Source organism: Simochromis diagramma, unplaced genomic scaffold (genome assembly GCF_900408965.1).
Source record: "Simochromis diagramma unplaced genomic scaffold, fSimDia1.1 OVJJ01000705.1, whole genome shotgun sequence".
Taxonomy (NCBI): Eukaryota; Metazoa; Chordata; class Actinopteri; order Cichliformes; family Cichlidae; genus Simochromis; species Simochromis diagramma.
The window spans coordinates 4,012,838-4,025,132 of NW_024387448.1; the positions used below are offsets into that span (position 1 = coordinate 4,012,838).

The window sequence follows — 12,295 nt, forward strand, 5'->3', positions numbered from 1 at the left end:
TTAAAAGCATTAGCATTTTCTTGAACATCAATGGGAGCATCTCCTTTAACAATAGTCAAACCTTGGGAATTTCACCTCAGTACTCAGTTGTTCACAGCTGTGTTGGCTTTGTTTTTACTAGATTTAATGTTGAAGTTTTGGTGCCTCCATCAAAAAATACAAACCTATGAATCAATGCAATATTTGACTGCATTTGTCTGAGGTTTTCACACATCCAGTGACCTAATGGTTCAACTTACACAAGTTATTGAAAGGTTCAGTGTTGTGATTAAAGTACAAATCAGTTTGGTTTGTATGAATAAATAAATTACTGAGGTTTAAGCATGGTCTTTAAGCATGTGTTAACTGGCACTTTGAAATAAAATTTAAAAATGCCCCAGTGTTCAGTGGAAACATGAATTCAGTGTCCACAGAAACCAACATGGCAGCTGAAATGACCTGATGTGTGCTGAGCTATGAGATCATTTTAGCTTCCTCAAAGTAAAAAAAAAAAAAAAAAAAAAAAAAAAAAAAAAAAAGGAAAATTCCTGTTCTTCTGAACTGGTTTAACACTAAATAATGCATTCATTTAGCTGATTTTCTCCAAATATTGCAAACATGTGCACTACATTTGCATGGAATCCCATCTTCATTAAATAAAATACCTTTAATTTACATCATTTTAAATAAAAACTTTTTAAATAATGTTAAAACTTGATAACTGGAGAGGTTTTTTTTTTTAGTAGTAGTTACTGTCTGAGTGATTTTCCAGTGAGTATACAGGCTGTGATTTAGACCCTGACTGATACAAGTCAGCTGATATTATTGGCTGATAGCAGCATATTAAATGCTCTATTCAATATGTGCCAACCAAAACCTGGTTTTTAACATTACAAAGCAGAACATGCATTTTTTCTTTTCTTTAAAAAAAAAAAAAAAAAAAAAAAAAAAAAAAAACTTCCTAAAAATCAGCATCAGCCCCAAAGAGTTCATCAGTTGGGTCTTCTGTGACGTTATCACAGCTACTAAAGCTTTCTCTCCAAACTTTTCTTATTAGTGTATTCATCAGCAAGGAAAACATCCGTGAAAATATGCTATAAAAAAAAAAAAAAAAAGGAAAACAAAACACCACTCTATCTACATCTGGGTCCTTTATATTACTGCTCATTTGGCTGTCTGTTAAAAACTGACCTGAGAAAAACAAAGTCATTAAAGCCTCCCTGGAAGCTTAGCAATAAACATATTCTAAAAACCCTCAAAGCAAAAATTACCATAACTTCCTCCCAAATTCAACGTATTAGACAATTCTCTCAAGCATGCCTTTAAATAAAATAAAAATAACTCAGTGCAAACAAATTAAATGCAAACGTCTCTGCAGCTCAGATGTTACTCTCTACCATCTAACTGCTTCATTGAGCGCTCCATAGACACCGGATCCGATCAGGAGCACGATATGTACTCTTCTACATCTATTATGGTGACTTTTGACAGCAAGACAGCAATATTAAACCAGGTTACAGCTCAAAGTTTGAGCCAACTGTCACAAAGAGTTACTTTATGACTGCAGTGCATTCAGAAGTAACACATACTCAGTAATCAGATGCTTCAGTCACCTGAAAATATTCAAGTATTACCGCTGGGTTCTGAGTGGATGTAAACAACGCCCCGAGAAAGAAAAAGGAGCTGAAGCAAAACCCATAACTAACATAAGAGCTGAAGAGCTTTTCTCCATATCTGACACTAATTATTCTGTCTGCCTCCAAATTCTGAGAGTTTGGCCAATTATACTGTGGAGTGATTAGTCACAGAGCTGTCGGTGTAATTAAAGAGTCAATTCAGTGCTCAACTGGGTCAAAAACGTGGGTCTCAGTTCACTTTAGGACAGCAGACAGTGCAATCTCACTGAAGTGCTCCTTGTTTACACAGTTATCCTTTTTTATCAAGGATATGTGGTATTTAAACAGTTTAATGAATTGCAGTCCTGTTTACATAGCTGCTGCTTTTTTCTATGTCCACCTGTCCATATAACTTGTTTCTTCATGTAACCGCTTAATATTTGTGCTTGGATGAACTTTAGACTTTGAGCAAGTCTTCTGCTTTGGTGTGTAATAGTCCCGCCTGCCTGTTAATCCTGTCTGCACTGCAGGTTGTCTCACAGACAAACTGATGTACTGTACAGGAAGTATGCAAAGTTTGAAGTGTGTTCTAGGTTGCCCCCTGCTGGACATTCTTCTCATAGTTTTCCAGACAGATGTGGACACGCTGAGTGAAGTAGCTGGGGTCAGAAATGGCCTGGAGGAGATCGGTTTGGATCAAGGTGATATCATACAGCTCGGCGGTGCAGGCTATACGAGTGTCTGAGCCACCCGCGTCCAAAAACACCTGCCACACACACACACACACACACACACACACACACACACACACACACACACACACACACACACACACACACACACACACACACACACACACACACACACACACACACACACACACACACGAAACCAGAGTAAGGTTAGAAGTCATGTTTAGTTTCTGGAGCTCTGAAGCAGCTACAGCTACATCTCTGCATCTACCAGCCTGTACGCAGTTATGACACACAGTCTGGGATTATATATATAATAGAGCCTCAAAATACATGACAAATGCACACGTGTGAAACATACTGCAACAGGCTGGTGTACGGCAGTGAACACCTAGTGAGCCATGCCGAAAACAAAATGCCATCTCTAAATTACAGAAGCGTTGCATTCACAAAATCAACCCATTTCCAAGACCCTGTCTCCTCATGAACTCATTATCTCCTCATTATCATGAACTAATTTGGTGTACTTTATTTTTCTAAACTCACCAGATATAGGCTGAACTGTGTGAGTAAAGCGGTGCTATTACCTTCGGGTTAACTATAGTATCCTCATCATTCTGTCGTATGTTGTCATCTATAAAGATGTGCTGTACGTGCTTGTCAAAGGGGTCGACCCACATTGGTTTCCCCCCACGGATGGAGAAGGAATTAGCAGCCCACCTGGACAGAAAACAACGAATATAGGGAAAGGTTTGGAAAAGCTCAGAATAAAACCCCAAAATCCACAGCCAGGTTTTCTTAGAGAAGCTTTCTGCATACCAGTCAAAGTGGTCCTGAAATCCTCCCAGACCCTGCACGGAGCTGAAGTACTCGTACAGGCCTCTCTCTCCATCGCGAGAGGACACCCGCTCCTCGGCTCGATTCAGGACGATTCCCTTCTTGCTGCAGCGGATCTTGCCTGGAGTCACAGCCACGCTCAGCTGAGCCAAGAGCAAGAAGAAGAGTCAGAGATAAAGAAACGAGACAGAGAGCTCTTCTTTAAAAGAACTCTGTTGTAAGCAAAAACTAAAATAAAAATAAACCAATTATGTGATATTATTCTGTTATTAAAATAAGGCCTCTGGTAGACTTGACCTAAACTAATTGTGCAATCAGCTTAAATTCTTGCAGATGTGAAATTTTAAAAATGCTTTGGCAGCCATGTGCACAACAACTCTGCCATCCTGTACTGTGGATACTTAAAAATGTCCTCAGCTCTACGGTGATTCCTTTATTGTCTTGCTGACAAACCATTTTTCTTCACCTACTTCATATCTTAGCTAAAAGTTGTCCTCTGTTGCCAGCGTGAGCAGAGGGGTTGGGGACAACAGGCACACAAACAGGCGTATCTGTTTAAATATCTTTGTGAGGCCGCTAATCAACAATTTCATCCAAAGTTTAGAAATGAAATCTTTACTCTAACCTAAATATACATCTAACCTCAACAATAAAACCAAATTCAAACAAGGCTAGAATTTCAGGATACATAGAAACACACACATATGTTTTTATATTTCATTCATTTTTAATATTATCAATAATTTATTTTATATTTATCGTTCTTTAATATTTATTATTTTTATTCCATTTTTCTTTTGTTTTACCAATATAAATGTAAAATGGACTTTTCGCCATTAACAACTTCCTTTCCTGTAAAAACGTGACTTTTTACCCCTTTATTCTAGTGTACCTACCTTTAAGTACTGGCAGGTCAATATAATTAAACAAATCTATTTTATCTGACATTACTATGTAACTACAGGGGAATTTTAACAACTAACACTAACAAATACTAAAAGGTTATTTCCTCTATATTTGTATTTGATTTTAGTTCATTTTCACGGTTTTCCAACGATCTAGGGTATTTTGTTATTACAGTTAATAACAAACATATCTATATTTAGTTTTTTAGTTTACTATAATAACCTCAGTTGGCCTTATATCTAAATACCTTTAAGCATCTCTGTGTGCTAAATGCTATTCGGCATATTCCAGCATGTTAACAGTGAAACATGGCAAAAAATAAATAAAACGTACACATCGCCACTGCCACTTTTTATATGTGCATGTAACTCAAAGCATCGCTGAGCTGAGGTACAGCTGAACACAGCTGTTCGTGCCCCTGACAACCTGTTATGTCACTAAAGACACGACATCATCATTGTCTCTTTTATGTTCAAGCACAGATGGATGGATGACCTACGAGTAGTCGGTTTAACATTAACACTGGTTCTGAGCACCATTCTGCACACAGCTACTGCAGTGTTTCTTTACCGTTTGTCCCCCATCACTCTGCATGCTTTGCCTCACAGGGTCTGCTTTTCCCTGCTGAATCAAACACTGGGGATTTTCAGTGTACTCTACTTAAAACTACTGGCTTAAAAAGCTTAAACCATCACGTGGTGCATTTGCAACATACAGTCAAATCCAATGTGAAATTAAAGAGATGTAATAATAACTGGCTGTGCTGGTCTGATTTTACAATCAGGTACACAGATGCTACCAAACACAGTGATGTGGACATTAGGATGGAGTTGGCCTGAACTGTAAACTAACCAAGGTTTAATGAACTCATTTAATTAAACACCTTTCCCCCTGTACACACATCCCCGCAACTTGACATCAAATACAGCAGAGCAGCTGCCCCCAAGTAGCAGGAAGACAACTCAAGTTCACAAAGTGAGCAATCACATTAGTTCCTGTGATTGATCTCCCCCCTGCTCCGTCTGTCTCGACACACAGATTAATAGCATCTGACAGGAGGCTGCTTGAATAAGATTTCCACTGAGCTCTTCTTCACAGAGATAACTGTGGCTGACAGGCTAAGTTTGAGGGCATCTCGTCCATCCTCCTCCACACATATCTATCCAGCCATCCTTTCCAATCTCTGCTTTTCTCTCTGAATCAATCGGTTCCACTGTAGTGCACTAACAGGTACACAACAGGTACAAAACCCTCCAGGTGACGAGTCAAGTGCATGCATGTTTGAGTCTGGGGAAGGTTTCATGTGTAACAGCACAGAAGATTGTGCTCTGCACAAGATCTAGTGCACAATATCAACACCAATTTATCAGGCATAGTCTAAAATACCCCACCCACCCAAAAAAAAAAAAAAAAGCTGAACAAATTACGATACTTGCAGCACAGCTACAATGAATTCTATTGGTCAAAAAATAAATTGATAAAAAAATAAATAAAAAGAGCAACAGAGCAAGACATTAATAATAAGGCTTCTAATTACCGTGTCCTATTTAGTGTTTTTAAACAAGTGTTTGAAGTTGCCTTCTTCTATTCTTTAATGATGTGAGGCTTAAAGTGTAACTAAAATAAGTTCTTAAGTAAGATTAAGCATCAGCTCGATGTGCATGCAACATTAATAGCTTAAGGTTATAAGATTACATAAAAGACCTGGTTGGAGGTGACTTGGAGGTGTAGCTCCAGCTGGCTGTAGCTCAGAGGCAGAGCAGGTCATTTACTTACATTACATAAGTGGAAGGTTGGTGGCTCCAAATATCTTTGGGCAAGATGCTGACCCCACTACTTACTTTCTGATGCAATGTGTGAATGTTAGATAGAAAGCACAAAAACCTGCTTGTATGAATGCATGAGTGAGGCAAAAAGTGCTTTGAGTGCTCAGAGTAGGAAGGCACTATATAAGCACAACTTACAACTTACTCGTGTATCACTTCCAGGTAGTGATGACAGCAACAGTTATAAGCTGAGAAGGAAGTGAGACCAGTGGTGTGTATGTATCATTGTTCCAGTGGAACCATTTTGAGTAAGAGTTCTCATGGACTAATGCAGTGAAGGCAAGAACGTGAAATGCAGCTTTAAAAGATGGCTATGACGTCAGAGTAGGGATGGGTATCGTTTAGGTTTTATCCGATACCGGTGCCAAATCGGTACTTTTGAAACGGTGCCGGTGCTCAAACGGTGCTCAAACCGGTGCTTAAAGAATGGAGAACACAAAATTGGTCCAAAAACCGCTCATGTTCAGCTGGTTTTTTGTAAAAAGATAACAATGTTAGCCTTTTCTGCAGCTATGGGGCATATATGGTATCACTCTTGGCTGGAAGCAGTGCTTAATCAATGGAAAAAAAACACAAACTTTGTCCAAAATCTCTCATGTTTAGCTGTTTTCCACTTTTTCTTTGGTCATTTTAGCCTTTTTGGCCAGGGTGAAGGGAGTATCTGCCATCAAACAAGAAGACAACCACATGTAGCAATGATGATGTTTGCTAGTTCACCTTACATGCATTAATGTAATAACGTGGTTAGCCTACTCAACGTAAATTACACACGAACATTAAGCTACTCACGCAGAGAAGAACGGCTGCTGCTGCATCATCATCCTCATCATTTCTGCTACACTGGCAGGGCTAGGGGCCAGGACTCTCCTCTTCGGGGTTTTTGGGGGATATTGCTAACTCCGGGTCAGATAACAGGCAACCCACGCACAGTAGATGCGCTCGGTGTGAGGTCTCGCAGCAAGCTATCATACTGCGCATTTCTGGGCTTTTAAAAAAAAAACGCTATGCGTCGCCAGGTGTTTCATCGGATTTGAGGTGTTACCTCCTTTGACAGTATCACAGTATCAGCTTAAAGCACTTGTTGCAGGCTGCTGAGTTTGCATATTTTGCTGTGAAGTACAGCCAGACTTTTGACCGCTTCGCCTTGGGCATTTTTAATCTGTAGCTCTGCTCTAAAAGAACGTAGGTACCTGGACCCGCCTACTATCCTCGGAAACGTAAAATTATTGGCTAGAAGTGTATCACAGCTCAGGAAAAAAAAGCACCGAAATAAAGCACCGAAATGTGCGCTGCTTTTCGGTCTGGTTACTACCGTTTATGTCAGAACCGGTGCCATCATGGCACCGGACACCGGTACCCATCCCTACGTCAGAGTATACACTGCTGGAGCTTCTATATACTCACTCTGCCTTGAATAAATCAACATTGTAGGAACATATCATTTGGGACGCCATTACTTCTCTGACTGACCTCTGGCTTTGTCTCTTTTCTTCACGGTTTTGTTTTTCTGGTGTTCTTTAATGATAAATCATAGGTAAGAACCTTCATATTTTGAGTCTGAAGGTGCAGGCAGGAATTTAAATGTGTCTCTATGAACGCCTACAACCGTCTTTCTCCTCTTCTTTTGGCAAACTATGCACGTGGCTGATCTCCAGCCACATATGTAAAACACCATTAGTCAGATGGGAGATCTCCTTCCCAGCCCTCTGGACTCGAATATGGTGGAGTAACATTGTGGCAACCAGAAACTGCAAACCCGCTCCAGTATATTTTTAATGGATTTAAGTTTATGAGAATGCATGAATGAAACATGAAATTACATGTGTACATTTACGAGTACAGTAGTTTTTCTATTAAATAACCTCAAAAAATTACTGCCTGTACCTTTAATGCTGGTAGCATTCGTTTCTGCACCAATTAAAACCTCCACTCAAAGTGCAACTTTTACAGTTGCTGCTGTCCCTGATTTATCTGAACAGGTTTTCATTATAGGTAAACCAAACCCTGGAAATATTACCTCATATGAAAGGCACCCTGATTCTAAATGACTTATTTCAGTCCATTTACTGTCTTGCAACTATAAACCTCTCCATGTTGCTCCAAAAAGTGTCTTCTAGAACAATGACGGACAGTTTGTTTTTTTAAAACCAGTTTCACCCCTGCTCTTCCATTCATGCCATTTCTAACTTATCACATACGTTGTCATTATATAGTGCAGTCTCATCAAGTATTACAGCTGAATGTATGCCTGTGTTAGTTACCTTTAGCTGAGGCAGATCAGGGAACAGCGGGTGTGCCCCGTCGAGTGCTCGGGATACGGCTTTTAGCACGCGAGGTAGGTCGGTTCCAAATGTACGGAAGAGGATGGCAAACTCACGACCTTCCTGTGATAGATCTCTGAGCAGCTGGAAGAAGGACGGGAGGATCCAGTGGTACAGGCGTCCGTCTTCTCCTTTTACAGACAGGTCTCTGTCTGCCTGCAACAGACACAGGGCCACAAAGCAGTTAACACTAATTGCATCAACCTGTCAAGCCGGTTTGCAACAAGCGCAACAGCTGATTTAATCGTGGAAAGCAGCACCCAGTTGTAGACATGCATACAACATCCTGACTCCCAATCACAGGTGTGAATTTTCTATTCACACCAGTTATATAAGTAAGGTAAGGTAAAGACCCCACAATAATACAGAGAAAAAATACTGTGGTAACTGGCAACTGTGTTAAGGAAAAACTCCCTTTTAAACAGGAAGAAACTTTCAGCAGAACCAGGGTCAGAAACATTGTGTGAAAATTAACTGAGAAAATGAATGAATCATGAGTAAATATTAAATTGGTTATAGCAGCATGATAAGGCACAGCTTAAATATAAAATGAAAAACTGAGGAGTGCTGCACTTGTTTCCTCCCAGATGCTGCTGCACTAACAAAACTGCATCGCATATACGCAGATTCCAGGTGAAAAGGGTTTCTGAAAAGGGTCGCTGAAAAATCAGAATCTGACAAGAAGGAGTAATTAGAGGGTAACGGTTTTGTCCCAGTGCCCCCGCAGCGACTCTGTCTATTAAGACACCAACCTTTACCCCATCAGGCCAGCAGAGCAGGTCCAGGTGCTCATCCAGAACCTTACGGAAGCGACGGCCAGCACCAGAGGTGAAACCAGGAATGCGTCCAAACTGAGAGTAGTAGCTTACAGCCTCGCTGCAGGGTGGGAGCAGAGAGGGTGAGTCACTCAACCACTCCCAGGTTCCTGTATAGAAACAATGACAACACAGTAAACAACTGGACAAAGGAGGGTCTATTTCCAAGATTTTAACATGCACATTAAAATAAACTTCCCCTTTACTTTTTTGAAAAATCACTGCTTTTGTTTTGAACTCTATGTAAGTTAAACTGAAATAATAATTTTCATTCATTAATAAAATGTAACATGTCAACCCCTTAGCCTTGGTGGAACTTACATTCTACCAAACATTAAAGAAAATAAGAATTTAATTTGCGTTAAATAAAAGGTAACCTGTCCCTTTGGATGGTATTCAACTTTTCCAATGATGCGTTTAATTTCAATCAAGCCCAAGTATTTGTGCGTAAAAGTATTGTTCCGGGGGTCTAACAGAGAAAGTAAAAAGTAAACGGTTCCCCCGTGTCACCTGACTGACGCGCGCGCGCGCCCGTGCACATACATTCCTAGCATTCCCGCGTGTTGCTGGAAAGCACCATCCGTGTTTACCGTGTTTGTTCTTCTTCCCCCAGGTGACAGTGGTCAGAAAGTAGTCCAGAGCAGCCAAAGTCCCCTGACACGTCACGGCGTCCGACACCAGTATGGTGTTGTTTAGGTCAACATGTAGCACCAGCCTTTTCCTCGTCGGCTCGTGATGTGCGGTCCAGAGCCCCTGAGGGACTGTCAACGCAGGGTCACGTGCCCCCCACACAGAAGCGTGGACTTCTTCGCTTTCTGTGCCGTCATGTTCTTCAGCTTGGCGCCAGCTGCTCTCACCGACATCCGACATGACAGCGTCGTTAGTAGACTGAGACTATCACAGACAGAAATTCCTACCTGACCGGCTTCAGGATTGACTCATGGTTATTTACCGGTTCTCCCTTGCCCACTTTCTTCTTCTTCAGCCGCTCTGTGGCTGAATGCAACCAAACCACGCGAAACAGCGCCACCTTCCGTTTGTTGTGTCACGCACACGTGTTTATTCATGTGCATATGGAAGTTATAGCTAATGATATTTTATAAAGCAGGATGGGCATCTAAAGTTCTCACAGTCAAAATGTGTCATCAACACGCTGGTTGCTCTGTTCTGATTAGTTCCCAGTGACAGCAAGTAGGCACCAGCAGAAATAAGGCTCAATGTGATGATGCTAAATGAATGAATTTCAGCCTTAAGTGTATTATGTCCACCTGCACTTTCACTAGTCTGACTTGGCATTCTTTTGAAGGTGTCCTTCTGTGTTTAGGTCGTACAGATGTTTTATAGATGAGGAATGAAAACTGCATTTTTTAAAAGTATTTTCCAAGTGCTGTTAAACAGAGCAAGAATTTTTTTTTTAAATTCAGCTTTTCCAAACATCTTATATTTATTGTGGATGCTCACATTATTTTGTTGTGTGCACAGAAACTGCACCAAAAACAAAAACTACTAGGGTCAAAACCTGTCAGCCCCCTGTTGCTAATAGTCGACTGTAATTCATTTTTGCTGAATAACAGACTGCAGTTGTTTCCCTGAGCAATCCTAGCCCATTCTTCTTTGGAAACTCTCTCAGATGTAATGGTTTCCTGGTATAGACCTTGGTCTTCAGTTAACCTCACTTCATTTTCAATGGCAGACAAGTCAGTCACTTTGGTCTTCTGGAGTTAGTTCTTCACCACCTCCAGAAGAGCAAAAGAGCAACACGCGTTTTGAATCGTTACATTTGAAGACACAGTGACAACCAAGACCCAGTTTTTCCACACACTAAAACTTCCCCACAGCACAACACCACCAGGTTTCACTGTGGGGACGCTGCTCTCTCCCTTCATTCACTTTTTTTTTGGTCTGCAACCTCATAGTCCATTCCTGTGTAGAGATCTTCTGTGTATCTCCTGCTTCGTGAACATCAACAATTCTTTTTCTCAAGTCTAAACCGAGTCTCACTTTTGGCGCAATGCTCGCTCAAAGCCTGCCGTTTATGCACAGAGGCAATGGAGAGAAGACTGCAGGCACCGGTGTCTTTAACTCTCAAAACTGTTTTTATTTATATTAACCATTTATATGCATCCACAGCAACATTCTTAATGATCCCCACATTATATACGCAGTCCATTACAAAGGAGGGTGAGAACATGATGCTAGACAACTTACAGGAAACAGAAGTAATGAAACGCAGCAAGAGGGGGTGAGGGTACATCTGACGAGGGGCTCGGGTTACATGCAGCCATGCACATTTCAATTTATACTGAAGCCTTTAGACAAAGCATACACAGGAATGAAAAAAACTAAACAAGTACAAAAAGTGAACAAAGCTAGAGAAAGTGAAGCTAAATCAAGTTTAGAAAGCAATGGGACAGAAAAAGTGTGTGCTCACTGTATTAAAAACAAAACACACACTAAAAAAAAGGTGGGTCAGCACCATCTCATGTTTTCCTTAATGTGATGCTACAATTCCAGTCCATCTTGAATACACCACCACAAACAAATCAAACCAGGCAACTCAAACTTTAAAAGGAAAAAAACAAAAACAAACAACACATTTATATTACGACAATCATCAAAGTGTCCAAATATCCCCTAATAATCGACCACAGGTCTGGTTAATGTTAGCAAGAGCCGGTTTTTAGCTTGAAACCAGACCACAAGGTGCTTTGGTGCGTGGACACCCTCTCTCTGGTAGGTGGTTGTTAGGTGGTGGAGGAGGAACTCCATTAGCAGCAGCTTTACTACTTACTGCTACTGTTAACAGGAGCTCTGAGATCACAAGTGTCCCCATATGAACTGAATGAATAAAACTACACATGTAACTTGTTAAGTCTTTTTCAATGGCTATTAATGTTAGTATATTAACAAAGGTCTGTCTCAAGTGAGTGCAGTCAAATCCTCAGACCACCTGCAGATTTTTTTGCATTACACCCCCCGGACACCTGATTCAGATGCCGGTGTAACCAATGACGACAGATGCGTCATCAGCTGAGGAGCTGCTCCCACTTGGGGGACCTCCATGGATCTCCACTCTCCTGTCCTTTCTTTCATCAGCCCTCATACTTGTTAGTCCACTTCCTCCATGTTGCCGTAGGATGGTGCTGCACACTCGCCGGAGTGGGCAAAGAGGTCAGATGGTACCTCAGGGGTCAGCGTAGGCGGTCCTTCGGCATCCAGATCCGTCCCAAATAGCGACTGGCTAGAGGCCTGCAAAATAAACCAAGCGTTCACAATAAATCACATTGGTTCAGCATTCAGAGT

The 12,295-nt window shown here is 41.0% G+C and overlaps 2 protein-coding genes and 1 long non-coding RNA gene across 4 annotated transcripts in view; 1 reads left to right on the top strand and 2 right to left on the bottom strand.

Annotated features, from left to right (window-relative positions):
- si:dkey-32e6.3 lies at nucleotides 1-9,893 on the bottom strand. Its single transcript, XM_040013759.1, has 6 exons — nucleotides 9,583-9,893; nucleotides 8,930-9,102; nucleotides 8,118-8,333; nucleotides 3,107-3,267; nucleotides 2,875-3,007; nucleotides 1-2,361 (listed from the first exon to the last, which is right to left on the bottom strand). Exons 1-6 carry the CDS (start codon nucleotides 9,860-9,862, stop codon nucleotides 2,185-2,187), a joined length of 1,140 nt encoding a protein of 379 aa, XP_039869693.1. The 5' UTR covers nucleotides 9,863-9,893; the 3' UTR covers nucleotides 1-2,184.
- On the top strand, nucleotides 8,380-11,334 carry LOC120722677. The gene is made up of 3 exons (XR_005693563.1): nucleotides 8,380-8,517; nucleotides 8,765-9,075; nucleotides 9,606-11,334. It is a non-coding gene; the product is annotated as an uncharacterized LOC120722677 (long non-coding RNA).
- Nucleotides 11,070-12,295, bottom strand: part of usp19 (ubiquitin specific peptidase 19) — a 24,425-nt gene continuing 23,199 nt past the window's right edge. For both annotated transcript variants that reach the window (XM_040013758.1, XM_040013757.1), the window contains exon 26: nucleotides 11,070-12,241. In XM_040013758.1, coding sequence (XP_039869692.1) covers nucleotides 12,101-12,241 — 141 coding nt within the window. In that variant the 3' untranslated portion in view covers nucleotides 11,070-12,100. The remainder of the gene's footprint in view (nucleotides 12,242-12,295) is intronic.

Excerpts from the sequence above, each read along its gene's own strand:
- si:dkey-32e6.3 (XM_040013759.1), bottom strand. The coding sequence starts at position 9,862 with ATGTCGGATGTCGGTGAGAGCAGCTGGCGCCAAGCTGAAGAACATGAC. Across the intron at positions 3,268-8,117 it reads CTGATCTGCCTCAGCTAAAG|CTGAGCGTGGCTGTGACTCC; the intron begins GTAACTAACACA and ends CTCTTGGCTCAG. Across the intron at positions 2,362-2,874 it reads ATACTATAGTTAACCCGAAG|GTGTTTTTGGACGCGGGTGG; the intron begins GTAATAGCACCG and ends TGTGTGTGGCAG.